Source organism: Talpa occidentalis, unplaced genomic scaffold (assembly GCF_014898055.3).
Source record: "Talpa occidentalis isolate TD23 unplaced genomic scaffold, MPIMG_talOcc4v2.1 talOcc4.12, whole genome shotgun sequence".
In the NCBI taxonomy this organism is placed as follows: domain Eukaryota; kingdom Metazoa; phylum Chordata; class Mammalia; order Eulipotyphla; family Talpidae; genus Talpa; species Talpa occidentalis.
The window spans coordinates 4,370,752-4,398,327 of record NW_023601212.1 but is presented as its reverse complement, the minus strand read 5'-3'; the positions used below and the strand labels follow the sequence as shown (position 1 = coordinate 4,398,327).

At 44.9% G+C, this 27,576-nt stretch overlaps 2 protein-coding genes across 4 annotated transcripts; both read left to right on the top strand.

Moving 5' to 3' along the window:
• Positions 1-7,116: 7,116 nt before the first annotated feature.
• LOC119239810 (olfactory receptor 7D4-like) lies at positions 7,117-8,055 on the top strand. Its single transcript, XM_037504204.1, has one exon. The coding sequence runs from the start codon at positions 7,117-7,119 to the stop codon at positions 8,053-8,055; it is 939 nt and encodes a 312-aa protein (XP_037360101.1).
• A 4,371-nt stretch (positions 8,056-12,426) lies between these two features.
• On the top strand, positions 12,427-23,858 carry ZNF699 (zinc finger protein 699). Of its 3 annotated transcripts, none has more exons than XM_037504785.2 (6): positions 12,427-12,522; positions 15,906-16,050; positions 17,412-17,538; positions 18,487-18,585; positions 18,988-19,171; positions 19,509-23,858. In XM_037504785.2, the coding sequence occupies exons 2-6, from the start codon at positions 16,003-16,005 to the stop codon at positions 20,962-20,964; spliced, it is 1,914 nt and encodes a 637-aa protein (XP_037360682.1). In that variant the 5' UTR covers positions 12,427-12,522; positions 15,906-16,002; the 3' UTR covers positions 20,965-23,858. The 3 variants fall into 3 exon arrangements, with proteins under 3 accessions (XP_037360682.1, XP_037360684.1, XP_037360683.1); XM_037504787.2 differs by lacking the exon at positions 12,427-12,522 and adding an exon at positions 13,035-13,107; XM_037504786.2 differs by lacking the exon at positions 12,427-12,522 and having other exon boundaries at positions 13,115-16,050.
• Positions 23,859-27,576: the final 3,718 nt, after the last annotated feature.

The window sequence follows — 27,576 nt, the reverse complement described above, 5'->3', positions numbered from 1 at the left end:
TAAGATCAGGTCCAAGATAATAATGTCCACTTTCTTCACTACTATTTAAGATAGAATTGGCAGTTCTAACTAGAGCCATTAGGCAAGAGAAAGATATAAAAGGAATAAAGATTGGGAAAGAAGTAAAACCATCATTACTTGCATATGATATTATAATGTACATAGAAAACCCTAAAGACTTCACTAAAAGTACTATTAAAAACAAAATAAATTTTGTTTTCACTACAGCAGAGTCAGTTACAAAAATCAATGTATAAAAATCTATTGCATTTTTACATGCAAACAACTGAGATGATGAAAAAATCAAGAAAGCAATCCCATTCATAATTGCATCCAAAACAATTTAAATATCTGGAATTAACAAAGGAGATGAGAGACCTCTACAATTAAAATTATAAGACATACTGAAAGAAATGCAAGAAGACATAAAGAAATGGAAAGGCATCACTTTCTCATGGTTTGGAAGAATTAACATTGTCAAAATGGTCATGTTATGAAAAGTAATGTACAGATTCAATGCAATTCCCATCAAAGTTTCAAAGACATCCTTCAAATAGAGACAATATAACTGAAATTCACTTGGAAACACAAAATACCCCAAATAGTCAAAGCAATCCTGACATAAGGAAAAGAAAAATGAAGGTACCACCCTCCCAGACTTTGGATTATACTACAAAGCTATAGTAATCAAAATAGTATGGTACTGGAATGAAAACAGACACACTGTCAGAATGGAAGTGAGAGCTAGAAGCAAACCCATAACTTATATGGACACTTAATTTATGACAAATAAGCAAATGGAGAAAAGAAAATCTCCTCAATAGTGTTGGGAAAACTGGACAGCTACATGCAAGAGAATGAAACAAACCATTAACTAATACCATATTTAAAAATTACCTCAATAATGATTAAAGCCTTGAAGGTAGGACTTGAAATGATAAAATACATAGAAGGAAGCCATAAAATACAAAGATATAAAATACAAAGAAAAAATTCTCCACAATGTTGTTTTCAGTGATATCTTTGGGGACTTGTTTCCAATGGCAAGGGAAACAAAAGCAAAAATATACAAATAGGACTACATCTAACTAAAAGGTTTCTGTACAGTGAAAACAAAAATAAAAACACCCTCCTAAGTGGGAGAAAATATTTGCTCACCATTCATAGTTTAGATCTACAAAGAAATCAAACAACTCATCAAAGAGAAAATAAATAACCTAACTTAAAAAAAATGACGGAAGAGAGAAAGAACACAAATAGGCAACAGACTCCTGAAATACATTGCTCATTATAACTTATCAAAACCACAGTGAGATACCATCCCACACCTTTGAAAATTACCCATATCAAATAGGCCAGAACACGTGTTGGTGAGGATATGCAGAGAAAAAATATACTTGTGCATTGTTTGTGGTAATGTAGACTGCTTCAGTCACAATAAAAAAACAGTACAGAGGTTTCTCAAGGATTTGGAAATAGATATATCATCCAGTGATCCCCCTCTAGGTATCTACTTGAAAGCTGCACAAAGATAAATATATAGTAAAAGTATTGGATCTATAACTTACAAAGGAAGCATATATATTAAAATACAAATGTAAAATTAACAAAAACCATAAGAATTTGTTAAATGAAACACATAAGATAAAGATATAAAATGAGACAAAAAATATGTTGGAAGCAAAAATGCAAGTCTTTGGAATATGTCTAAATTTAAGTAGTTAGTACAAAGCAGAACTTAATACACAGTTTGGGTTTTGAATGAAGACTAGACTTTCACCAGTAACCAAAAGCAGCCTATACAGGTGTTGGAAAATAAAGGTGTACACCTGAGACTTACAGAAAACAAAAGCAAAGTTGTAGATTAAGGAAACAAAATGGCAGCCACCATAGGAGAAGGCGGATAGTGGTGAGCAGATCGGGTAGGGGGCAACTGTATGGTGGTGGACGAAACTAGGCATTTGGTGGAGATCATAATGTGCAGACATGGGGGCTGAATTATAATTCTATATTGCTGAAACCTATGTAATTTTATAAACCAGCATTACATCAATGGTTTTAATAGTTAAAAAAAATAATTCACAATTACTGAGAACAGACTGGAAGTTGCCAGTAGTTGGGTTTGGGAGAAAAGAAAAGTAGGAAAGTCTAATCAAAGGTATACAAACTTCCAGTTATAAAATAAATATGTCCCGGAGACATAATGTACAACATGGTAGCTACATATAATAATAATGTACTGTATAATGCACTGTATAATGTACTGGATATTGTACTGGATAAAGTTGCTAAGAGAGTAGATCTTAAAAATTCTCAAATACATTCATTGGAAAGGAAACCTGCACTATTTACAATAGCAAAGATATGGAAACAACCTAAATGCCTAAAAAACAGATGATTGGATAAAAAAATTGGTGGTCTGTATACACAATGGAATACTATTGAGCAATCAAGAAAGATAAGCTCATGCCATTTGCAGTAATGCGGATGGAGCTGAAAGGGATTATGCTCGGTGAAATAAGTCAGAAGGTAAGAGAAAAATGTTAGATGGTTTCACTTATAGGGGAAATATGGGGGAACCAAACAAAGTATCAGGGAAAAAAAGACAAAACTATCAGGCAAACTATAAATTGGAGACGTACAGCAGGAGAGGTGGAGGGAGAGGCATCAGAACAGGGGAGGGAAGAGCACGAGAGACTATGGTGATGGTCACAGGTGTCTTGGTGGAGATAATTTTATGGGGACTACACCTGAGAGAAGAAATCAAACATTGTACAAAATGAACAATGATGGAAATATATAAATGTGTATACATATATATAAATATTTCTCACTATGAGAAAAAAAAAAGTAGCCATATGTTGTCATGGATATAAACTAGATTTACTGGGCTGATTGTTTCCCATCAGATACATATATGAAGCCAGCTTGTTGCACGCTGAAACTAATAAGGTAAATGTCAATTCTATCTCAACATTTTTAGTGTTGATCCAAATAACTCAGTGGATGGACTGTATGAGTGCTGAGCTTCATCGTCCAAATTCTCCTTCAGAATTAAGAGTTTACTCCAGGGGCGGGGGGCAGAGCACGCAGATTTCTTGCTATGGGCAGCGCAACTGGCAGTCAGTCATCCCTTCCCAGCACGGTGCTGCCCTCGGGCAGCTCGCGGTCACAGACTTGAGCACGGCGGGTATCAGTGCATGCCCATGGCCGGGGGACACGTGGCATTTATGATCAGGGTCAGTTATCTTGACCAGGATGGTGGTGCCTCAGCTTGGCATCTTTAAGTGCCAGGCCCCAGCAGAGCTTAAAGGTCAGTGGGGTTTGTCCCATCTCCAGAAGAGCCATCTCTTTAGGAGTGAAGATTTCTAAATGCGCAGAGACCAGAGTCACAGGGCCTGGAAGCACAAGCTCCCCCAGTGGTTCACTGGGAGCCATATAAGCCGTCTCCGCTTCTGCTTCTAACCCTTGATTTATGAACCCGCAGGGCCCATGAATTGGAAAAATAGGCAATTGATTGTTACTGATTCAGAGCGCACGCGTCATGGTGTAAATTAGGTAGACATTTCTTGTATATTCAAATGCCCACGCTAAACACTATCATTCTTTTTGAAATTATTTCTGTTCCCATATATTCAATTATTGGTTTTTAAAAACTCTTCTGTAGTTCACCTTCCCTTTATACTACACTTTTGCTCTCTTCTCCCTTCCCTGACATACTTTACAGGTGGTTTATATTTGCCACCTACAGTTCTCCAATACTCACCCTTCAACCCACCGTACCTGGATTATTATTTATGCCCCTACTCCTTTAGAGGACCCCCCCACCCCCAACAACAAATGCATCCATATCGCCAGCAAGTATCAAGAGCTTTCTGGCCTCATTTTGGGAGTCCTTTGAAAATGAAAACTAGCAACATCTCTGCTTTTATTCAAGTAGACCCTCTTCCCTCTACTAGGTGGACAATTGCTATAAAGTTTCCAAAAGACTTCAAGGGAAGAATGTAACAGGAAGTTGATGTGGGTTTGGTTCCTGTAGAAATTGAGCTTTCCCTAAGGCAATACCTTGTAATTTTTTTGACACTTTCTAACATTTGAGTCCTGCCCCAACGCTGAGGACAGCAAGGGCCCAACAGCTGGGAAAACACCAAGGGCACCTACGATGCACGTTCATAAAGCACCTCTAACAACAGAGAGAGCAACGCTAGGTTTTAAAAGGCAGAATAAAGTTCTGTATGAAATATGACAATTACCTGAAGATAAAACTACACAGAAAAGCCCAGAAGTTGTCCACCCACAGGCCGAGGTGTCCAGGAACGGCGGCAGCCCGGCTACTGTGCCTTTTGCCTCCTTTCTGTAAAAGTCCTACAATCACCATGAATTATCTGTACAGCTTTCAAGTCAGAACACTGAGCGCTTTCCCCCTGTGGCTGCTTGCACAGGCATGACATTGGCTGAAAGTTTTCCAGTCCTTTCTATTTTGAACCCAAGGGAGGAGAATTATTTAGAGGGTGGAAAGACAATGGGGCAATTTATTTAATTAAGAGTTCTGAAAATCCAACCCTTGAGACTGAAAAATTTAAATGTGTTCCTTTTACCCCAATTTAAAGTCTGATTCCAACCAGATGGAAGCACAGTTGGGCTTCCAGAAAGCATAGGACAGAGGACAGATGCTGCGGGATTAGCCGGCACTGGGTGAGGATGCCTCCGTGAGGGGTAACGAGAAGTAAGCAGGGAAAGAAAGTAGATGCTGGACTTGACCTCCAGAGTGTGACTCTGGGGCAGCCCCATATTTGTTTAGTCTACAAAGGGGTATCTGTGCTCACTTTCTATTGACATCAGCCTTTGCTAGCTCTTGTTGTTTTCTTCTTTATCTGGATCCTAGAGTACCTCACCATGAAGAGCGATTTTCCAAAAAGTATTCACCTGTGCTGTGCCCCTTCTCCTAACTGTAGGCTCCTACCAGGTTCCCTACACCCAGCCAATCATTCAGCAGTGATACGCCACGGATGAGGTTTTCTGGTGCATTCCTACTGTGGTGGCATTATTCTATTCTATTCTATTCTCTGACTAATTTTTCCAGGCTTGACCTGCTGAGTGTGTAACTGTTCTGTCTTGACGAGGTGTTGCTCATTCACCTTTGTATTCATAATCTCATCTTTGTTATGACTTTTTCCAGATGTTTGGTACTCAGGACAATTTTCTTTTCCTATGCTACCAATCTCTTTCAATACATTAAATGGTTAAAGGTAGTACAGTGTGCCTTGGATTATTTATACACTTAGTGCACATATTTCAGTGTTTTAAGGTATGTTATGCTGTTGACTGCAAGTTTAAACCAACCATTCTTTACTGGGTTTAGAAGCTGTCTTTAAGCTTCCTCATCTGTTGAGAGGTTCCCCCCTGACTGCTAACCACATTGATGGACTATATTTTGTCAGATGCATTTTACTATTGGTTAGTATTTCTCCTAATTGACCTTCTTTTCTGATGAGCTGTGCTAACACACGTTGTAATATTAAAACAGCTTCCAGTTGCTAGAATGGTTATTTCTTGTTCATGATGTATTATTCTCTTAAAATAGATACATATGCATTTTATTTAATTTTACTTTCTATTACTGGCCTCTCAAATCAAGTCCACAGTGCACAGGACAAAGACAAGTTATGCTCTCTCAGTCCAAAATATTCACCTTTTCCTTATTTACTCTGAATAACAATTATTCAACCTTTTCACAGTGAAGACAATCATATTTCTCAGAAGCCAATTTTGGCCCAACACATCAAGAATAAATTAGTCCTCACTGATTTTTCTCTATTTATTATAATTCTACAAACACTAACACTATCATACCCATTTTCTATCATGCATGATGTGAACGTTTATTTTCTATTCCTGTATTGGCCTTTGAATTTTTAGGATGATTTTTTGATTTATGAAATTTTGAATATTTTATTGATCTGTCATTCATAATTTTTTCCATTTAGCTCCAGTGACTTTGATAGAGTATTCACACTCAGGAAGATGGACCCTCAAGCATAGACTCTCACAATACTGTGTTTTACTTTAATGGTTGTGTTTCCTTCTCTTATTTATGTGGTCCAGATACTTTTCCCTTTGTTTTGGAAGAATCCACCTGTCTGAAGTCTCCAAAGAGGAATTATTGGAATTTCATGGCTTTCAAACAGGTAACACACCTGTTTTGTGTCATCCATAATGGCTGCTCCACGCGATAGAATATTGACACGGGATAGCCACACAGGACAGAGTTACTGTGGTGTTAACAACAGAGGCTCACATCTATCAAGAGTTCACTCTATGGCATAGGAACCATGCCAGGAAAACCACATGGATCATCTCAACTCATTCATTCATCATCTTACAATGTAGGGTAGGATGGAGGTGACGTGGATGCAGTGAAGTGAGGTTAAATAACTTTCTTCAGGGCACAGAGATAGTTAGTAGACTGACATTCTATTCCCAGAAGTCAGACTCAAGCTCACATTTGCTAAATCATACTTTATGCTAGACTTTAGGAGAGTTACATATCAAAAGTAATTGTCATAAAATGATAACAATTAGATTAATAATAATAGCATAACAGTTATAGTAATGGTAAGTGTTACTAAATACTGATTTCCTACTGTACATGGAGGCATTTTTAATTTCAAAAAGAGAAAACCACATCTTTAGGAAGATAATAAGTTACAAGAGACAGCACTCATATGAATAGGAATCATCAAGTCACATAATTAAGGTTCTTGGGGTTGAAAACCCAGGTCTAAACCATGTGACAGAGTTACAGAATGATGGACTCACAGAGATGATCATGGAAAAGACCTCAACGGTTTGCATGATTTCAGAAGGGTTATAGAAAAGAAGTAAATGGTTGAGGTACATAGACTCATATGGGAGAATTATAACCAGTGAGCATAATTGATGGGCAGTTAATGAAAAGAGAGACTATTGTCTGATAAATCATAAAAAGCCCAAATTATATAAATTTAAATGGCTGGCAATGACTGAGTGAAGACCAAAGATGTGATTAGCTAAGGAGCCAACTGACTGTTGATTGAACGTGCTTTTGCCTCTCTCCTCAGAAATCACAGGAACTACATGGAAACAGGAAACCACACAAGAGCCTCACAATTCCTGCTCCTGAGTTTCTCTGATGACCCTGCCCTGCAACCCCTCCTCTTTGGGCTGTTCCTGTCCATGTACCTGGTCACTGTGCTTGGGAACCTGCTCATCATCCTGGCCATTGTCACAGACCCCCACCTGCACACCCCCATGTACTTCTTCCTCTCCAACCTGTCCTTTGTTGACATCTGCTTCACCACCACTATCATCCCAAAGATACTAGTGAACATCCAGGCACAGAGCAAAGACATCTCCTATACAGGATGCCTAACTCAGATGTATTTCTTTTTGCTATTTGCTGGACTGGACAACTTCCTCCTGACCGTGATGGCCTATGACCGGTTTGTGGCCATCTGTCACCCCCTGCACTACTTGGTCATCATGAACCCACGCCTCTGTGGCCTCCTGGTTTTGGTGTGCTGGTGCATCATTTTATGGATCTCCATGTTTCATGTTCTGTTGGTGATGCGACTGACATTCTGCATAGGCACAGAAATTCCAAATTTCTTCTGTGATTTAGCTCAGATTCTCAAGGTGGCCTGTTCAGACACATTCATCAATAACATCTGCTTGTATGTGGCCACCGCCCTGCTGGGCATGTTCCCTTTCACCGGGATTCTCTTTTCTTATTCTCAAATTGTCGCCTCTTTAATAAGGATGTCCTCAACTGGTGGCAAGTACAAAGCCTTCTCCACCTGCGGGTCTCATGTCTGTGTGGTCTCCCTGTTCTACGGGACAGCCCTGGGGGTCTACCTCTCTTCTGCTGTGACCCATACTTCCCAAAGAAGCTTAATTGCTTCAGTGATGTACACAGCGGTCACCCCCATGCTAAACCCCTTCATCTACAGCCTGAGGAACAAGGATGTGAAGGGGGCCCTGGCGGGGCTGCTCAGCAGAGCGACCTCTTGTCACTGACGGATCCCTGACCTCAGAGCCAGGAGGGCACTGTGACCCCCCAAAGGTAAATAATGCATATTTTAATATACTGATTTGTTTTGCCCCTAAAGTCATGTTTTATTTTACTATTCTCCAAACACATATGCCTGCTCTTATTTGGTTTTGTATTAGATTCTCTTAAACACCTTCAAGGATCTCATTGACTTTTCTTCCCCATATACTATTCATAATTTCCCATCATTGTTCAGCCTCTTGCAGCCGTTCTAAAATTTTCTAACTCGAGATTCAAAGCACTTATTATACCAGGTGCTGACATCCTTCCCCCAGCGAATAACCTTTCCAGTGTTTGATTCTTTACCATCATTTGATTGTGCATTGTCTTTCCAGGAGAAATAAGATGAAAATCACACAGTGGCCACATCAGGACAGTGTTTGTTCTGCACAGGTTTTTCAATTTGGAAATATTTCTTTCTGGTGTTTTCTCTAATTCACCCCCTTATTCAAAAGAAGAAACAGAGGTTTTTTTCTTTTCATTTATATTTGAATCTAACCCATTTAGCTGACATTCACTTTGCGATCTTACATTTCATAAGAATCGTGATGTTGGTTCCTACTTCAAAACAGCAATTTAGCTTTGAAAGGCAGTTTGTGTACGTGATTCATGGTAATATGCCACAAAGAAAAAACACTGAGAAGTTATTTCATTAATTTTGCTGCTTTATTCCTTCCTGACTTCTTTCTTTCTTTTTGTCATTATTTTACTTGATCTTTATTTCTCATCTCTGCACATTAAAGATATACCTGCCAAGACCCTACAATATGGAGTGGTGAATTCTATAGAATAAAAGTTGTGCTCTTATTTGATTTTCTTCTGTGACTCTGTAGAGGCATGGTAGTCACACACTGGAATGTGCATAGAACTTAGCTCGCTTTTTAAGAAAAATGTGGATAGAATTGAGTCTGCAGTTGATGGAGTAGTAAATGCTGTCAACATTCCTCCCATGTCCACTGCATGACTGCTATCGTCCAATGCCACTCGGATCTTAAAATGTTCAGTGTCTGGTGGCAGATTTTATAAGGAAGTATCCCCATCAGAGACAGCTCTTGCTGGCGATATGTGGTATACAGTGTGCCTTTCACCCTTTAATTGGGATTATTAAGAGGTTTGGATATTGTGCACCATTTTTCTAAAATTTCTCCAAAGGATGAAAAATGTTCAATTACTGTGTTTACTGACTTAATATGCAAGCTTTATGGATATATATTCTTTGCTGTATCCATTCCTCTTTCTCAACAATGTTCTTTGTTCCTTTCAATAAATTACTTGTACATGACTCCTTGGCAAAGCATCTGCTTTGATGGGAACCAAAAAGAGTAACAGATGGTTAAGACTAATGTCTATTAAGAAAATATCATGAAAGGAATTAGACTTAAAAAGGAACTGATTAAGACAGAGTAAGGACTGTGTGAATCACTCAAAAACCTTAATTTGTTGTTAACTAAAGACTTTTGATGTGGCCTCATTTTACTTTGTTGCTTTTAAATTAATCCAGAGCGCATACAGTGAGCCTACCAATATTGGCATTTAGTACTTATACTGCTGAAAAGAAAGGCAAATGCTTTCAGTTTACATTGAATAACCCCAAGAAAAATGCATGTAAACTTAATGGTTTAAAAATCAGATGAAGGCATGACTAACATAAATGAAACTAACTCTTTCATAATATACATTCAATGATTCCAGTCATCTCTATCGTTATGCAAGCACCATCACAATCCCATCTGAGGATACTTCTGTCCCCTCAGATAGACCCTTGTGCCATTTGCAGTTCATTCCCACCCCCATCTCACCTGCAGGCGACCACTTGTCACTTTCTATTTTTTTTAGAAATCAAAGAAGTGACACCAGCCTTGCCCTCCTCTGAGCAACAATAGCATAAACATATCTTTAGAGCAAGGTAATAAGGAAGACGAGGTGTATGAAACAAGGCATATGATCAAGTAGATGAAAACATGTTCAACATCACTTATCAGGGAAATGCAAATCAAAACCACAATGAGATACCACTTCATACCTCTGAAAATGGCCCATATTAAAAAAACAAAAACAAAAACACAAAAAAACAAGTGCTGGCCAAGGTGTGGAGAAAAAGGAACAGTCTTACACTGCTGGTGGGAACACAAAGTGGCCCAGCCACTATGGAAGCTGTGTGGAGCTTCCTCGTATGTGTGGAGGTTCCTACTAAAAATGGAGCTACCTTATGACCCAGAGAGCCCACTCCTAGGAATCTACCCAAAGGACACAAAACACCCTGTCATAAAGAAACCTGCACCCCTAAGTTTACAGCAGCACTCTTCACAATAGACAAGATATGGAAACTACCTAAATACCCCAAAACAGATGAGTGGATCAAGATGTGGTCTATAGACACCATGGGCTGCTACTCAGCTAGCAAAAAAGACAAACTCATTCCATTTGCGACCACATGGATGAAGCTGGAGGGGATTGTGCTCAGCCAAATAAGTCAGAAGGAAAAAGATAAATATCAGGTGGTTTCAGTTATATGCAAAATCTAGAGAGACCAAGCAAAGGGGTAGGAAAAAGACAAAACTTGCCAGCAGACCACAGATCTGGGGCGCACAGAATGGAGGCCGGGGAGGCTTCAAAATAGGGGCTAGAAGAGCACAAGGGCTGAGAGATGGATCAGCGGGCTGCGGCGGTGGGAGAACTCCGGGGACTGCACCGGAGGGGAGGAATCACATACTGTCCAAAAATCAACAATGACATCAGGAAAAAAACATTGCACAGTAGACAGCCCGATGTTTTTAAAAAGTTAAGTAACTAAGAGATGTTGATGCAAAGCAGCCAAATGGCTATCCATTCGACGGAGGCATGGACATTTGATAACTTAGATTAAAACATAATAAATGTCCCCACAGCCAGTGTCAGCTATTAGTTCGCCTGTTCACTTCTTTTTAACACGCGGAGCTGTGACTGACGTGCCGCCATGCTGGCCCCGGCACACACGCGAGGATCTAGTCTTGGTGGCCTGGACGCCAGGCCGGAGCAGCAGGTCCATCGGCCTAAGGAAGGGCTGACGCTGCCCGGGGCGGCGCCCACGGCTGACGGGGAACCCGGGCAACCCCCGACGACGACGCGAGGATGACGAACGCGCGGCTTGCTTCTGAGGCCCAGCACGCGGCGGCCCGGCGCAACGGCCGTTCCCGCGCCAGCGTCAGGGAAGCGCGCGGGGAGCTGCGTCCCACGGGGCGTCCAGCACCACCGCGGCCGTGAGCAGGGTTGACTGAGCCCCCAACTGGAGGGCGCCCCTCCTGCCTCGCAAGGGGCGGCCGCCGCGGGGGAGGGTTCCGGCAGCGCGGGGCCGCCCGTTCCCGGGGTGACTTCCCCGCGGGCGCGCCGATGGCCGGCGCCCCTCACCGCGCGGGCACCGCGACGGCGTCCCCGGGCCCCGCGCCGTCCGCGCCGAGAGCCCGCGGGGCGGCGGCTTCCCCGCCTCCCGCGGCCGCCTCAGGCCCGGCCCGCAGGCCCGGCTGCCGTCAACCCGCTTCCGTTTGAGGCGCTTTAAGCCGGCGGCGGGGCGCGGGGCGCGCGGGGCAGCGCCTCCCTCGACAGGCGCGAGGGGAGAGCGCGGGGGCCGGCGAGGGAGGGGGCGCGTGGGCGGGGCGGGGCGGGGTTGGCCGGGTGGGCTGAGGGCGGAGGAGTGTGGGGGCGCGTGGGCGCCGCAGGGCCGGCTCAGGGGCGCAAGCGGCGCACCCCGCGTTGGGCTGCAGCGGACCCGAGGGGCGGCCTCGCCCGACCCCGCCGCTGCCCCGCCCTGGCCCGCTGGGCCTGGTCCCGGCCCTGCTCCGCCTCGGGCGCCCAGAGTGTCAGGCAAGTCCCTGGCTCTGGTCCCCGGTCTCCCCAGCCGCCTCTGCGGGGGAGCGAACCCCGCGCGCCGCCCGCCCCCTCCCGGGGAGAGCCGCCGCCCCGCACCCCTCCGCCCGGCCCCCCGACTTCCCCCCGAGGCCCCGCCCGCCGCCGCGCCGGGGAGGCGGAAGCAGATGCGCCTCTGCGCCTGCGCGCCGGCGGCCCCGGCCCCCGCAGGAGCCGGCGCCTCGGGCCGCGCGGGGGAGGCCGGGCCGGGCCGGGTCGGGCGGGGAGCCCCGTCCCCGATCGCGGAGCAGCGGCCGGCCTGGGCGCCCCCGCGACCGGGCAGCCTCCGGGCATCCGGGCCCGCCCCGACAGGCAGGCGGGTGGGTGACGCGCGGCCCCGCAGCCCGCCCTCCGGGGCCGGGAGACCGCGGTGTCCCGCCCGCCCTCCCCGGGTGCGGGGCCGTCCCGGGGCTGCTCCCTCCCCGGCCCTCGCCGAAGCCCCGCGCTCGCCGGACGCGCGTCCCGCACCCCCGCCTCGGGCCCGGGCGTGTTAAGTGTCTTTCTAAGGAAACGCGCCAGTCCCTCGCCCCGGGAGCGCCGCCCGCGCCGCGGTGAGTAGGCGGCCCGCGGCGGGCGGGAGCCGGGGCGCCCCCTCCCGGCGGGGACGGGGTCCTGGAGGCCGGGGTGCGCGCTCGGGGGCGGCCCCCCGTGGGCCCCGGCGCCGCCCCGAGCGGGCCGCCCCCTCCCCGGGCGCGGGGGTGCCGTGGCGCGCCCGCCGGGGCCGGGCCTGCTGTGTGGAGCCGCCGTCACCGGGCGGGCGCGGCCTGGTGACGCGTAGGCGCCGGGGGTCCCCACCGCGTCCGCGCCCGGCCCCGGCAGGTGCGCGTCACGCCCGCCCCCCGCCCCCCACGGCTTCCGCCCCTGCGAGGCGCCGTCCCAGATTTTCTCCCCTGTTCCTCCCCCACGTCGTCGTCTCCTGCTGCTGTGCGGGGTGACGCTAACGGAATACTGTATTTTCGACGGCCGCGGAGGCCCAGCGGGGACGAGCCTGGATCGTGACGACCCCGCGCGCATCCCCGGGCTGGGCTGGCGTTGCGCTGCGTTGCGGGCGCGCGGGCGCCTCCTCTTCGGAGCCGTGTCACCCCGCTCCCGCCCGCACACAGGCCCAGCTTTTTGCTGAATTTTCTAGTAAAACGGTGTGTAACGCATCTTCCCTGTGGATGTATTTTAAACGGCTGATGTTTCTCCTAATGGCTGAACGGAGTCAGGTTGTGTATGTATTTTAGATGGTTCATGGAAAGTTGTACTTCGCGCTAGAAATTCATTCATGACCTGTGTGTTTTCCTGTCCCCTCAGTTTATATTTTCACCGCCATATTTGTAATTATGACTCATTCATAATTTTATCTGTGCTCTTTGGCTCTTAAAATTGCTTAGGGTTGTTGACTTCATTAGTTCTCTCAGAATACTTTGTTAGCTTCTGATTCTGTGTATGGTTTTTTTAAAAAAAATTGTTAATTTTGTACTGTTTCAGTTTCTTTCTCAATATTTATGATGTTCTATTTCCCACCTTCTAAGTCAAGTTAACCTGCTAATTCTGATTTTTTTTTTCCACCTCGGGGAGTTTGCCATATTTCTACACACACACCAGAGCAACTGTGGATTTTCAGTGTTTTCTGAAAGTTACTCTAATTTTCTGCTTCTATTCTGCCACTAACCAGCTCTGGCTTGCTAAGATAAATACATGTGAGTCCCTCCTAATCCCTGTGCTGACTGAAATAAAAGTCTCAATAATAGACAAAGTTTATTAAATAATCAAAGTGAGGGTCAGAACCCAGGAAAACAGTCCAACAGTGTTACTCTGTGAGAACTGTTCAGCAATCATGAGTTTGAGCTTAGTTCGTACAGCTGGAACAGTGAGTCCCCGGCATAAAGTAAAGGGTCACTGGGAGGAGGAGAGGCTTCTGACTGTGTTATAGACCTCCGTCTTTTGGTTTCCTAAACGAACCTAACAGGCTGACGCTACCTCTGCACAGAGGAGGCGAAAGCTGGTGCTTAATCACTTTCCTGATTACTAAAAAGGCTTAGAAGCTTAGGGGGGGAGGGACCCATTTTTAAATCTTCTTTGGCTCCTTGTTTGCTAGTGGGGGTTCAAAGACTGGCTTGCCTTTCCCTTATGAGCACAGCAGGTTTCTGCACAGGCTGCTTCACTGTTCTGACTTCAAGCCTGTGCACAGGGCATGGATCGCAAACCTATTCGGGTGGCGGGGGTCAGGCAGCTGGCGAGCTAAGGGAGTTTCTAGACTACCTGCTATATGCTCACACCTACTGGGTGATGTGTTTTTACATAGCTTGTGTCACTGTTACAGAACCCGGCCGGAGAGTGGGCCCTTTGATTGTTCACCAGAGCGTGCTGTGCTTCTACCAGGCAAGGTCTGAGCACGGGGGAGGCAGCGCTGAGGACAGGCCTCTGGGCTGACTGTCGAAGGGGAGCCCAGTTCTGAAGCAGTTTTTGAAGCTCTTACCTTCCTCCTAGAGCCACCTGAGTCCTCCCGGGCAGGCCAGGCCTGTTTATCTTTCACCTCCTTGGGGGTTCCCCAGTTGTCAGCATTGCTTGTACACCACAGGGATGGCCCCAGATGCCCGGAAGAGGGTAGCTGCCCGTGGGCATGCGGCGCCCAAGTGGACATGGCGTGAGTCAGAGCAGAGGGGGCACCACAGACTACGGGCGGACGCAGTCCCTCTGATGTCGCTCGTCTTCCCAGCCCCATGGCCCTCCCGCATGGCTCATGACTGGCCGGGCCTATGCCCGCCCACGATTCCCCCTCCTAACTCAGCACGCTTCATGGACTAGATTGATTCTTTACTGTCCTCCCTCAAGAGATGGAACATCCAGGCGCTTCTGGATATTTGTTTCAGTCCCACAGCCTCTGGCTTCCTGTGTGAGAGCAGGGTGACGTCACCTAATAACTATGACACCAGGAGCAGGGGGTAAGGGTCTTGAGGAGAGATTCTGTCCAAAATACAGGGCTGAGTCAGCGGAAGGAGCTCAGAGACGCAACATTTGAATTGAAAACTTACTTTGCTCTCAGAGTGCCCGGTGGGGTTATTACCAACCAGAGCCAGGTAGCACGAGGGAGTCAGAGCAGCAGCTGAGCCACTTGGCATGGCTGGCCCTGAGATCCCGCAACTGTAAACTCGCTGGAAGACATCTGGTTTCTAGCGACTCCCTGAGAAGTAACCTCCTTGTGGAGGACTGGCTGTATCTTTGACACTGTCCTCGCCAAGGGGCTGCTCAGCCAGCGTGTGTTAATAACACGGGCAAGAACATACTGCTGCTAATGACTTCACAACACGCACTTGATCCTCCTCAGAGAAACAGCTTGCATTTTCATCATCTGACATTGCTCGGCCCCGCCGAAAATACTTAGAAAGTAGTCACTACTTACATCTCTTCCCTTCAAGTCTTCTCGGTCCGCGGCTGCAGTGCTGCACGGGCCATTGTCCACGGGGCTCACCACGCAGCCGTCTCTGCTCCTGCATGAGAAACTCAGCTGAGGCTCCTTCTCAAAAACCAGGTTGCAGGGACTGTAGGCCCTGGGGGCCGGGAGGGGTGTGTCCACTGGTCAGGGACTGAGAACTGATGGCTAGTTAGCCTGCTTAGGGGTGCAGAAGAAAGAAATATTTGCAGGGGAGCCCACTGGAGTCTGCTAAGGCAAGGTAGTGCTGTCACGGCCTTGAGGCAGACCGGACATTCTCACAGTTGGAGGTATTCTGAGACGGCTTTCTATTGTTCATGGTCAAACTCAAATCAACAACTAAAATTTTGATGTAAGTGAACTTATCTGACTTAACTCTTTTTCTTCATCATCAGCAAGACCCAGAACACTGTTCTCTAGAGGAGATAAGGTTGCACTGTCTCCTTACGGGAGCCGAGGGCCCGGGGCTGTGCATGTGTGTGCCGGGAATGGTCACTTATAGTGGCTGTGTTGCAGGTGACAGTGTGGGGCTGTGGTGAGATCTGGATTTTCATGTCTTCCTCCTGCCTCAACTTGAACTTCTCAGCGTTCTGCCTTTCTTCATGAAGGGAACATGGAGGAAGAAAGAGCAACCACTGAGACACGGAACCATATGACACCGGTACGTAAAAGCTACTAATTCTCCAGAAGAATATTGCTGTTCTGCCTTGTCATTGATCTGCGTGTTTAAAGTAGGGATCAATAGCCTGTTTATTATTCACTGAGAAATGCAGCATTTTATTATTTTTTTAAGATTTAATTTTATTTATGCATACAAGAACTGGAGGGACAGTGAGAGGATTCACCAAAGACAGAGTGGGGAGCAGAACAGGTGGATCCACTGAAATACACTGCTGAGGGGAGCAGCGGGGAGACAGGAAAGGTCTGCTGTACCCTGTGGGTCAGCCGGGGATCGGCCTGCAATACTTTGATAGTGCTGTGTCTTTATTTTTTTTTTAAGATTTTTATTTATTTATAGAAGAACTGGGGTACAGGCCAGAGGCATAGGAGGGTAAGAGAATTCACCAGAGACAGAGCAGGGAACAGAACAGGCAGGCGACCAAAAACACTGCTGAGGGGAGCAGCGGGCAAGACAGGAGCGGTCTGTTGTGCAATGTGGGTAGCTCTCTGGCGGGCCGGGAATCAAACCTGTACTGCAGAGGCTGTGGACAGCTTCTCAGCACTGCACTCAACATGCTGCACCACCAGGGAGGCCCGCGCTGTGTCTTTAACCTCTGTGTCACCAGGGAGGCCCAGCTATGTAGCATTTTAGGCTCTGAAGGCCAGCGAGTTTCAATTAAACTCTGAGCACTTAAATGCTGCCAATTCAGTATAAAAGCAGCCATAGATAGTGCATAAATAAATGTTTTATTGCGTTCAGGTAAAATTTAGAGAGACAGCTAGGAGGTGGACACAGTCCAGTGGCAGTAGTTGCCAAGCCTGGCCCGAGGACAAGATAACATGGCCAGCTCTGACCCTGGGCTGAAGTGTATGCCTCTGCTAGCTCCTGGGCCTGTCAAGCTTGTGATAAAAAGGAAAGCTCTGTCCTTCAGTGTTTTCATGCTTTAAAATCTCATGTAGATTTTGCCCAGTTTTTTTGTGCCATGCTAATTGCCATGATAGGAGGCAGGGAAATTGTTGGTGTCATTGTGTAAACTACTGCACTTCTAGATCATTTCTCTCATTGTTACTAGTGCTCTGGACTTTCTGGATTATTAAAAGATGAATTGGTCATCATCAAACTGTGGTTTCCAGACTTGTAGAAAGAAGTGTTGTTAAATCTGTGAGACAGGATTCGGTGAGGAAGTTTAGGGAGAAAGAGAAAGGGGTCTGGTGACTGGTCCTGGGGTGGATTTGGGGAGACCATGGGGTCTGCTGAACCTTCTGTGAGTTGATTCTCCATTTCCCAGTATTTTCTGCCTCATTCAGCCTCCTACAAATACTGGGGGATGCCTTTCTCATAGACTATCTGGGATGTTTTAGGACTTAGTGATTTTTGAGGATGTGGCTGTGGACTTCACCCAGGAGGAGTGGGCTCTGCTGAATCTGGCTCAGAGAAACCTCTACAGAGATGTGATGCAGGAGACCTTCCAGAACCTGGCCTCACTGGGTAAGGATGGCAAGATCCCTTCATTTAGTTGTTTAAAAGACAAATAGCATTTTATGAAAGGACCTTGGATTTGGGCTGAGGAATTGGAATGCATTGGTGGAGAAGACAGAGATGGACATTGACTCAGTGCCCTTACAGCTTAGTGGCCTCGCCATGAAAATAAACATCTGGGTATTGAACTGATCTTCTTTCTCTCTTGTGGTGGAGAGAGGCGAGGCATCTGAGGTGTTGAAAGGGTGGGGATGGACTTCAGGGTCACTGTGTCCATCCTTAGACAAAATTATGATGTGACCTTGTTTTGTTTCATTTTATCACAGTCTTGAGTAACCTTGTCTAGGTCTGGTACATGTGAGATTATTTATGGCCAACAGGATAACAAGGTATCTGACAAGCTTCTAACAATACTGAGGCTTAGGTATACATGCCAGACAGTTCTAGACATCCCAGACAGTTCTAGACATCCCAGACTGTCCTCTTCCTTCCCTGCTTATTTTCCTTAAATAAATTTTTTTTTTAAGATTTATTTATTTATTTATTTATACAAGCACTGGGTACAGTCAGAAGCGCGGGAGGGTGAGAGAATTCACCAGAGCCAGAGCGGGGAGCAGAGCAGGCAGACTGACGAAGTAAACTGCTGAGGGGAGCAGCGGACGCGGCAGGAGAGGTCTGTCACACCATGTGGGACGCTCCTCTGGTGGCCGGGGAGGAGCCAGGAATCGAACCAGCGCTGCAGAGGCTGCGGGCAGCTTCGCAACCCAGCGCTCAACCGCTTCGCCACCGGGGAGGCCCTCCTTAAATAAATTTTGACAAGCATTTTGTTGCAGTTAAACTCATACACACACACTTATAGAGTATGAGGAGATGAAAATGTTGGCTCTGTGTCATGGCAATGTTTGTATTTTACTGCTCGTTTGCCCTCACGATCGCTACCCCTTTCTGCATGAACAGGGTATCTTCCGCGCACACCCTCTCTCATCTCCCGGTGGAGACAAGAGGAAAACCTGGACAGAGAGAAGCAAAGACCTCTTCGGGGGGAGCATCAGAAAGGCAAGAACCCATGGCAGAAACTGTCCTAGTTGGGTGACACTATATTTGAAAAAGTCAAATAAATGAAAAACAAAACTTCTTTTTGACCGAGGAAGCCAGTCTTCTAATAGATTACTATTTCGACTTTTTAAAATCAACCTTCTCATACTTTCTTTACTCTTGGGAAAGCCCTTCCCTATATTCTCTTTGTACATTAGTCCTTGGTCATGTGCATTTCATCCCATTTCTTTCTGTTTCACTTCTCTTAATACCCTGTCTTGTTACCATCAGTGTCAGCCTTCATGGAGATTATTTTTAGTCTGTTGCTTGCTATCTTAACTCTTGTACCTATTTCCAAAGTCCTGAAATGGTCACAATGCTGAAAGTTCCTTGCTTACAGGTACCTTAACTTTTTTGTTTCAGGTTCTGAGACCCAACTTGAAACTATTGAATCAGTTGTTTTGCAAGATCTTTATGGAGAAAAAATACCCAATGAACAGAAAATAGTAACATTCAAAAGGAATGATGCTTTGCCATCCATTCCACACAAAAACTGGGAATACCACTGTACTGATCATCAGAACAAAAACCATGAGAAACACTTGAGGTGAGTGTCATTCATGTAAACAAAGTAATGCCTTAAAAGAGAAACGTAAAATGCCATGAAATTTTAAAATCCTGGATATAAGACTAGATCAAAAACTGGAATTTCCTAAAGAATTTTTACAAGATTGTTTTTTCCACAAACAAGATTGAGATACTTGATGTTTGGCACATCATTCAATTGTGAGTAATTATGAGGAAATTCCAAAAGTAAAAAACTCATTGGCTGTTACAGAGTCCTCTGTGACAACCTTCAGTTTATCCTTTGACATGACAGAAAACATATTAATTGAAAATGGTAAAAATTTGTCACTAATAATGTATATTTTTATTTTTAAAAGAGGTCCTGTAGTGGAGAATAGCTGTGAATATAATGAAAACAGTCAAGGTGGACAAACCTTCAGCCAAATTCCAAATCTTTGCAAACTCAAGAGAACTACTGAAGTGAAATCCTATGAATGCCATGAGTGTAAAAAAGCTTTCACTGATCACTTGTCCCTTAAGAATCACATCAAGTCTCACACTGGATGCAAACCATATCAGTGTAAGGAATGCGGGAAAGCTTTTCATTTTCTTGCTTGTTTTAAGAAGCATGTGAAAACCCCAACCGAAGAGAAACCTTATGAATGTAAGGAATGTACCAAAGCCTTCAGCTGTTCTTCATTCTTTAGGGCACACATGAAGATTCACACCGGAAAGACGAACTATGAATGTAAGGACTGTAGGAAAACCTTTAGCTGCTCTTCGTCCCTCACAGAACACAAAAGAATCCACAGTGGTGACAAGCCTTATGAATGTAAGGACTGTGGGAAAGCTTTCAGTTGCTCCTCCTCACTCTCCAAACACAAACGAATCCACAGTGGTGACAAGCCTTACGAATGTAAGGAGTGTGGGAAAGCCTTTAGTTCCTCCTCTCACCTTATAATACATATAAGAATTCACACTGGAGAGAAGCCCTATGAATGCAAGGAGTGCGGAAAGGCCTTCAGTGAGTCCTCAAAACTCACTGTACACGTGAGAACACATACTGGAGAGAAGCCATATAAATGCAAGGAATGTGGGAAAGCCTACAATTGCCCCTCCTCCTTAAGTATCCATATGAGGAAACACACTGGAGAGAAACCCTACGAATGTCTGGAATGTGGAAAAGCCTTCTATCTTCCCACTTCCCTTAACACACATGTGAAAAATCAAAGTAGGGAGAAACCCCATGAATGTAAGGAATGTGGGAAAGCCTTTAGCTGTCCTTCCTCCTTCAGAGCACACGTGAGAGGCCACACAGGAAAAATACAGTATGAATGTAAGGAGTGTGGGAAGACCTTCAGTCGCTCCTCATCCCTCACTGAACACCTCAGAACGCACAGCGGAGAGAAGCCTTATGAATGCAAGGAGTGTGGGAAAACCTTTATTAGTTCCTCCCACCTTACAGTGCATGTCAGAACTCACACTGGAGAGAAGCCGTATGAATGTAAGAAATGTGGAAAAGCCTTTATTTATCCCTCAGCTCTTAGGATCCACATGAGAACACATACTGGAGAGAAGCCCTATGAGTGTAAAGAGTGTGGGAAAGCCTTCCGCCATTCCTCATACCTTACTGTGCATGCCCGGATGCACACTGGAGAGAAACCCTTTGAATGTCTGGAATGTGGGAAAGCTTTCAGTTGCCCCTCATCCTTTCGAAGACATGTTAGAAGCCACACTGGAGAGAAACCATATGAATGTAAGGAGTGTGGGAAGGCCTTTGTTTGCCCTGCCTACTTTCGAAGACATGTGAAAACTCACACCAGAGAAAATTAAAATATTAAAGTAAGAACTATAAGAATGCCTGCAAGAATTTTTCTAATCTTAACCTATGCTGTCTCCATGAAGTCACCTTATGAATGTAAAAAAGTAGGAAGCTTCATATTTTTGAGGTGTTTGAGATCTCACAACTCAGTGCTGTGTGTGCAAACCATGGACCTCACTCATTGTGTATTATAAAAGTCATACTGGAAGCAAAGCCTCACCTGGAAAGTGGACTGCTGACTCATTGATTTCCAGATTTTATTTTCTGGTGTGACTATTTAAGGTGATTAATTTCCTTTGAACACCTTTTTAGCTCTAACACATGCTTTACTTTGAAGTGCTTTTATTTTGGTTCAGATGTAAATTTTAGTTGCATTACAGTCTTTGGGATCCAATTGGGATTCGAAGTGTATTTTCAAGTGGAGGCTGGGGTACTTTTTTGTATTAGCTTCTAATTATATTCTTACTAACCCATTGATCTCGTTAGTGTGCAGTCGTTATGGTATGGACACACTGGTGTTTGTATTTTCTTTTGTAGTTGGTGATTTTATTTTCATCTAGCTTGGCAGATGCTGGAACTTGCCTTCCCGATATTTTCCCTCTTTTTTTTTTTTTAGTAAGAGAACCTACGGTTTTTGAGGTTTTTGAGGTTATCGGTTATTAAGAACTTTCCTCGTAAGTAATTTTAGCAGAAATTAATAAGTGCAAGGGTTTTGAAAGAAGAGACTCTACTTCTGTTAAGGCTTTTATATTCTTACATGCATTAAGTGTGCATTAAGCTTTAAGTGTATCGTTTGATGCAATTTCACATGTATGTATACATCCCGGTAAATGTAGAACATTCCCCTTTCCTGTAATGGTTTGCTTTTGACCTCATTTATCACTAAATAATTGGGAAAGAGTAAAAAAAAGTCTAGTATTCGAGGAAGTTAACTTACTTTTTTCAGTAATTGCTTTAGGCAACCATAGTTTTTACTTTTGTTACAATTTATTGGGTTTGCTTGCTCTTGACTGATGTACACATGCGGAAATACAGTATTTGTGCATATGTAGTTATGAATTTGGCTTTTCTCAGCTTGCATAGTTTGCCTTTTAATTACCCTTGGCACATATTTGTCTTGGTGTATGATTGTTTCTAGGAAAAAGATTACTGATTCATAGGATAGACTTTGTTTAGATGTGGCAGGTATTTCAGTTTTTCAAAAAGGTTGATTAACCTATAAGCCTAGATGCAATGCAGGAAAATCCCAGTTGTTCTACACACATGGTCAACACTTTCTAATTTTAGCTGTTCATCAGGGTATGTGTTGATAATATTTTGTTTTTAATTTTCATTTACCTGGTATTTAATAATTTTGAATACTTCCTATGTTTGCTCAGTAGTTTTTTTAAAGATTTATTTATTTATGCATATAAGAGGTGGGGTACAGGCCAGAGATATGGGGGGTAAGGGATTGACCAGAGACAGAGTGGGGAACAGAGCAGGCAGACCGATTGAAATCCACTGCTGAGGGGAGCAGCGGAGACAGGAGAGGTCTGCTGTGTCATGTGGGCTGCTCCTTGGCCGGCTGGGGATCAAACTTGTGCTGCAGAGGCTGCGGATTGCTTGATAGTGTGGTGCTTAACCCCTTGAGCCACCAGGGAGGCCATGTTTGTTCAGTATTAAGATATCTTATGAGGACACCTGTTCAAGCATTTCACCCACTTTTGAGTCCTTATTTATTTGCAGAGCTTTCTTTTGGCTGCTTGCTTTTAATTGTAGTATGTGTATTGCCATACCTAATTACATATACATGTATATATAAAACATTATATGTTATATATACATGAGTTATGGCATGTGTATGCATATGTATTGCAGATTAACTTTCCCATCTCTGGCTTGGCTTTTCATTCTTTTATTTTTGTAAGCCGTGAAGGGAATTTATTGGCTTGATGAATGAGAAATTCCTTCGTATAACTAGATTCAGGTCTGGCTGGATACTGGAGCTAAAAACATGTTAGCTGGATGTTTCCTCTTGACTATGTATTTCCTACACTAGTTATTCTTCCTGACAGGCTATTTCTCTCCATAGTGGGCCTGAGAGAACCCAGGCCACTTTCTTGGTTGAAGTCTCAGAAAGAGAGTATCTTTATCAAAAGTTCCATGTCATTATGACAGTTGAGTCTCTTGACTCACTTGCTAACCATTATGAATTGCTGTGGCCAGAGAAAATATTTACCCTGCTCATTCAGGGACCAGCGAAGTGTCTGCGTGTCCTGGTAGTTGTGATGTGTGTGTGGGAGAAGCAGCAACGGGCAGTTGTGATCTAGAAATAGCTCTAATATCACCAATTAGCACTTTGTTTTCAGTCTGGGTTAGTAAGGGGCGGGAACTATGAATTCTGGAACCTAGCCTGGTCTAAGTAATTCAAGACATTCAGATAGGTTAGATGCCATCTGTTCATTTGCTTTAGATTGCTGAAGATGTCATCTCAATCTTCACTGTTGCCTTGTAGATTTTTCTGGGAAAATTTGTAGTGAGAACCTTCCAACTTTTTAATTCTTCATTTTCCATTTGTTTCTGTATTAGGCTTAGAATCTGCCCCTTAACAGTTTTTACAAATGAATCTTCTGGGATTATACTGAGGACTGCATTGATGTCACAGAATAAACTTAATAAAATTGACACTTAAATGACTTAGTCTGCCAGTTGATGAACTGATGTAATTGCCTGTTTATGCTGATCATCTTCACTTTCCCTTAATGTTGTCTTATAGTTCTAATTCTACGTAAGCAATATGTTTTACCTTTGTAAACATTTTTATTTCATTTTTCTATTTTTTGACTAGCACATAGACTTGAAATATTTTTGTACACTGATCTTATATCCACTGACATTTATAAATCAATTATTTATTCAAATAGTTTATGGATTAATTGGTACATGGATTTTTTTTAATGTATACAAATCTGTCAATACCAATAAAAATCCTACTTGATTTCTAAACTTTTCTTTTTCTTGCCTTATTGCTTTATGGTGATGAACAGAAGTGATGAGAGTAACATATTTGATAGTTGCCTGTTCTTTTTTTTTTAATTTATTTATGCATATAAGAACTGGGGTGCAGGCCAGTTGTGCGGGAGGATGAGAGGATTCACCAGAGACAGAGCGGGGAGCAGAACAGGCAGACGGACCAAAAGCACTGTTAAGGGGAACAGCAGGTGAGACAGGAGAGGTCTGCTGCGCCATGTAGGTATCTCACAAGTTGACCGGGCTCGAACCACCGCTGCAGAGGCTGTGGACAGCTTTATAGCACTGTGCTCAACCACCTGCGCCACCAGGGAGGCCTGATAGATGCCTGTTCTTAAGGGAAAGTTTCAATACTTTATCATGACACCAAGCAACTCAAGGGGATGTCTGATCAGGGTCCTCACCTGAATGCTTACAACTGCAGGACCCCCCCAAAGCAGACACACTGTGTGAAGTAGTAGAATTTATTTACGTGTGTGTGGGGGGAGAGAGAGAGAGAGAGAGAGAAGGCCGGAAGCCACCTGTCCTACCCTAGATTACATCCACTGAGCAGAAACTGAGGTCCAAGTCAAAGCCCTATGTGGCAATCTGGCAGCTTCTTCATAGAAACCCTTTCTCACCAGCAGTTTATCTGCTGAAGTCCCAATAGCTTAGCTTCCAGAAACCCAAAAGCTTAACTGGCCAAAAGCCCACTGCTTTTAACTACCAAATGCCTCATATTTAAACAGAACAACAGCCTCAGGCCTTCACCTACCCAAAGTCTCAGCTCTGCCTCTGTTTCCCATCAGCTCCTGCTAAGTTTGAAAAGCATCTAGCATCCAATTGACATCAGGCGGCTGGAGTCTAGATAGCTCCACCCTTGTACCATCAAGCTGGCTATGAGTACCACACACTGGCCTGGAGGCTGCTCCTTATTATTCCTCTTACAATTTCCCCAATTTCCATTTTGTCACCACTGATGACCAGTTAGCCTACGTGTCTCAAGTATCTCCTTCCAAGGCCCCTCAGATCCCCCAGTGCAAGTCTAAGTAGGAGAAGCAGCCCCACCTGCCTTCTGCGTTACACAGGCTCACAGGCAGCTCAGCTCCAGCCTGGCACCCTGGGGCCTATAGTTGTAGTTGGGTGAGGGGTGGGGGGGAAGAGGGTAAGTCCCCTTCACCTAGAGGTAAGTAACAGTGCCTCAGACTGAGCTGCTGCCAGCTGGATCCCTCTGATCTGAACTGCAGTTCCCCCACCCCTTCCCATGTAAGGGGAACCACAGAGGCTGAGTTAAAGTGTATCAAAAATGATCCACTAACAGGGAATATATGTTGCCATATGAAAACCTTAAACGTAGCAATTTATGCAAGAGGACAGGATGCATTCAAAGTGCACCAAAATTAGAAAGCACTTGCTGTTGACGTTAGACATCTGAGAGGGTCAGGGGAAGGAGTAAAACAGAGCGCAGCGCAGGTCCTCGGGAGTCCCGGGCAAGGTAGGGGTCACCAGGCAGCTGCAGGGGCAGTGCAGGCAGGGACTTCAGGAGAGTTAAGGAAGCTCCAGAGATAACGGCAACAATTTCCAAAGGGGACTAATCACACCCCCCCAGGACTAGGGGCAGTAGGACTTTCCGGAACAAGGATGACAAAAGTATGCTGAGGTCATGGCTGGCACCCAGAGACTTAGTTCTGGGCACAGACCTGCTGCTCTCCAGCGGCCTGGGTGGTGGGTGAGCTGCGTTCCTTCCACTACCTCCAACGCCTAGGGCCTATCTGAGCGTAGAACCCAGGAGGAGCCCAATAGTGAAGAGCCTTTTCACCCACAGTGCTTCGCTCTCAAAAAAAAAAAAAAAAAAACCAAAAAAACCTTCATGACTTTTCTCCAGAAGGAAAATTAAAGCTCGTTCCAAGAGGCTGATTTCCACCCTGTGTCCTAAGATCCTCAGGGACCTGGCATGTCCTTGTGAGAAGTGGGGGAAAGCTGGTTTAATTCCAGTGTGTCTTGGGCTCTCCCTGTGTGATTCTGTTTGGAACGCTTTGGACCTCTTGCATCCAACGAGTGCTTCATTTCCTACAGTAGATGGTTTTCAGTTCTTATTTCTTTAGACAGATTTTCTAAGCTGTCCCCTTTTTATTCTCCTTCTGGGATCTCGATGATACGGAGGGAATCTTGCCTGGGATGGATTTTGACAGAGCTGCATTTCTGATGCAGACTCTGGAGACTCAGTCCCCCTCAGACCATCTCATAGGCACAGTGGCTGGTCTTTTCGACGTGCCCTGCATGAGAGGCCATCTACACCGGGGAGACAGTCATTCCAGGGGAGATGGACTTCTCATTAGGGAGGGAGCATGCATATGTCCCTCTAGGTAAGCCTGCAGGGATTAAACTTGGAGAAAAGTTTCCTTCTATGTGTGGTGCCTTGGATCCAAGGGAGCTGAATCACTTAGAAAACAGCAAAAATAAGCCCCTCTATTTAATGAGGCGCTCTGAGAATTCAGCGGTGGGTCCCCTGCCGAGAGCTCTCCTGTGGCTCATCAGCCCCGGGCTCACTTGGCATCCTCTCTGTATCTCTCGGATGTCTGATCCCTCTGCAGCCAGTGCCAGGCACTCACTGTCTCTTCTTCTCACACCTACTGTCCAAGAGACAAAAGGCCAGTTGGTATCAAGTCCTCTGAGTGATGCCTCTGGGAGATGCTGAGTGCTGCAGGGAAGTGGTGCGAAGGAAATGAAGACTTATTAGGGATGTCTGCTGGGAGACAGGCTGAGGAGATAATGAAAGGCTAGTGGTTAAAAATCCTGCTCATTTCACGTCCTTGGCTCTGAAGGGGATTCTCTGCACTCACGCTTTCTAGGTCACCATCTCGGAGTCCAATTCCAGGACTTCTCCATGCCTGCTCGTCTCCTGGGATTCTGCTGTGTTTTAACTCGAGCATTTTCTCGTCTTTTGAAGCGCTGATCCAGTGAAGTGGCCCTGAAGAATGAGTAAACCCTAACTTGGAGTCAGGGAGGTGTGATTTCTACTCCAGTCTTTTGCATTTAATGCCCAATGGACCTTGGGCATGATTTTTATATTCTGTGGACCTTTTTCTTATCAGCACAAGTGTGAGTATAAAGGGCTCTGACAGAATGCTTACGGGACAGCAGATGTGATGGGCCAAGGGGCTGTTACTTGAAAAATACCATTTATCTACTAATTCAGAAATTCACACAATACATTCCCAAAGCATTTTAGAAACCTACACAATACATAGAACAAAGTAAACATACCTTGAATGTATACGAAAAAGAAATATTGTAGCAGGAAAAAAAATAAAGCAGATACAAAAACTGGGTAAATAATTACACAAGTAAATAAAATATCTCCCACAAAATGATGTTTAGTAGCCATAATTGGGTCCCTGATAAGCCGGAGAGTTTCAGTGAAGACAAAGGACTCTGCTTGTGCCATTAGGATAAAATTTTAATATAAATTAAAAAAAAAAACTTGAAAATGTTATAATCCAAATAGGGGTTCATTTGCCCTCTCCTCACAAAAGAAGAGAACAACATGGTGTCTCCATGCACCATGAGGGATGACTGCTCACATCTTCCTTGCTCCCCCGTCCCTAAGATACATGCGCTGCAGGAGTGTC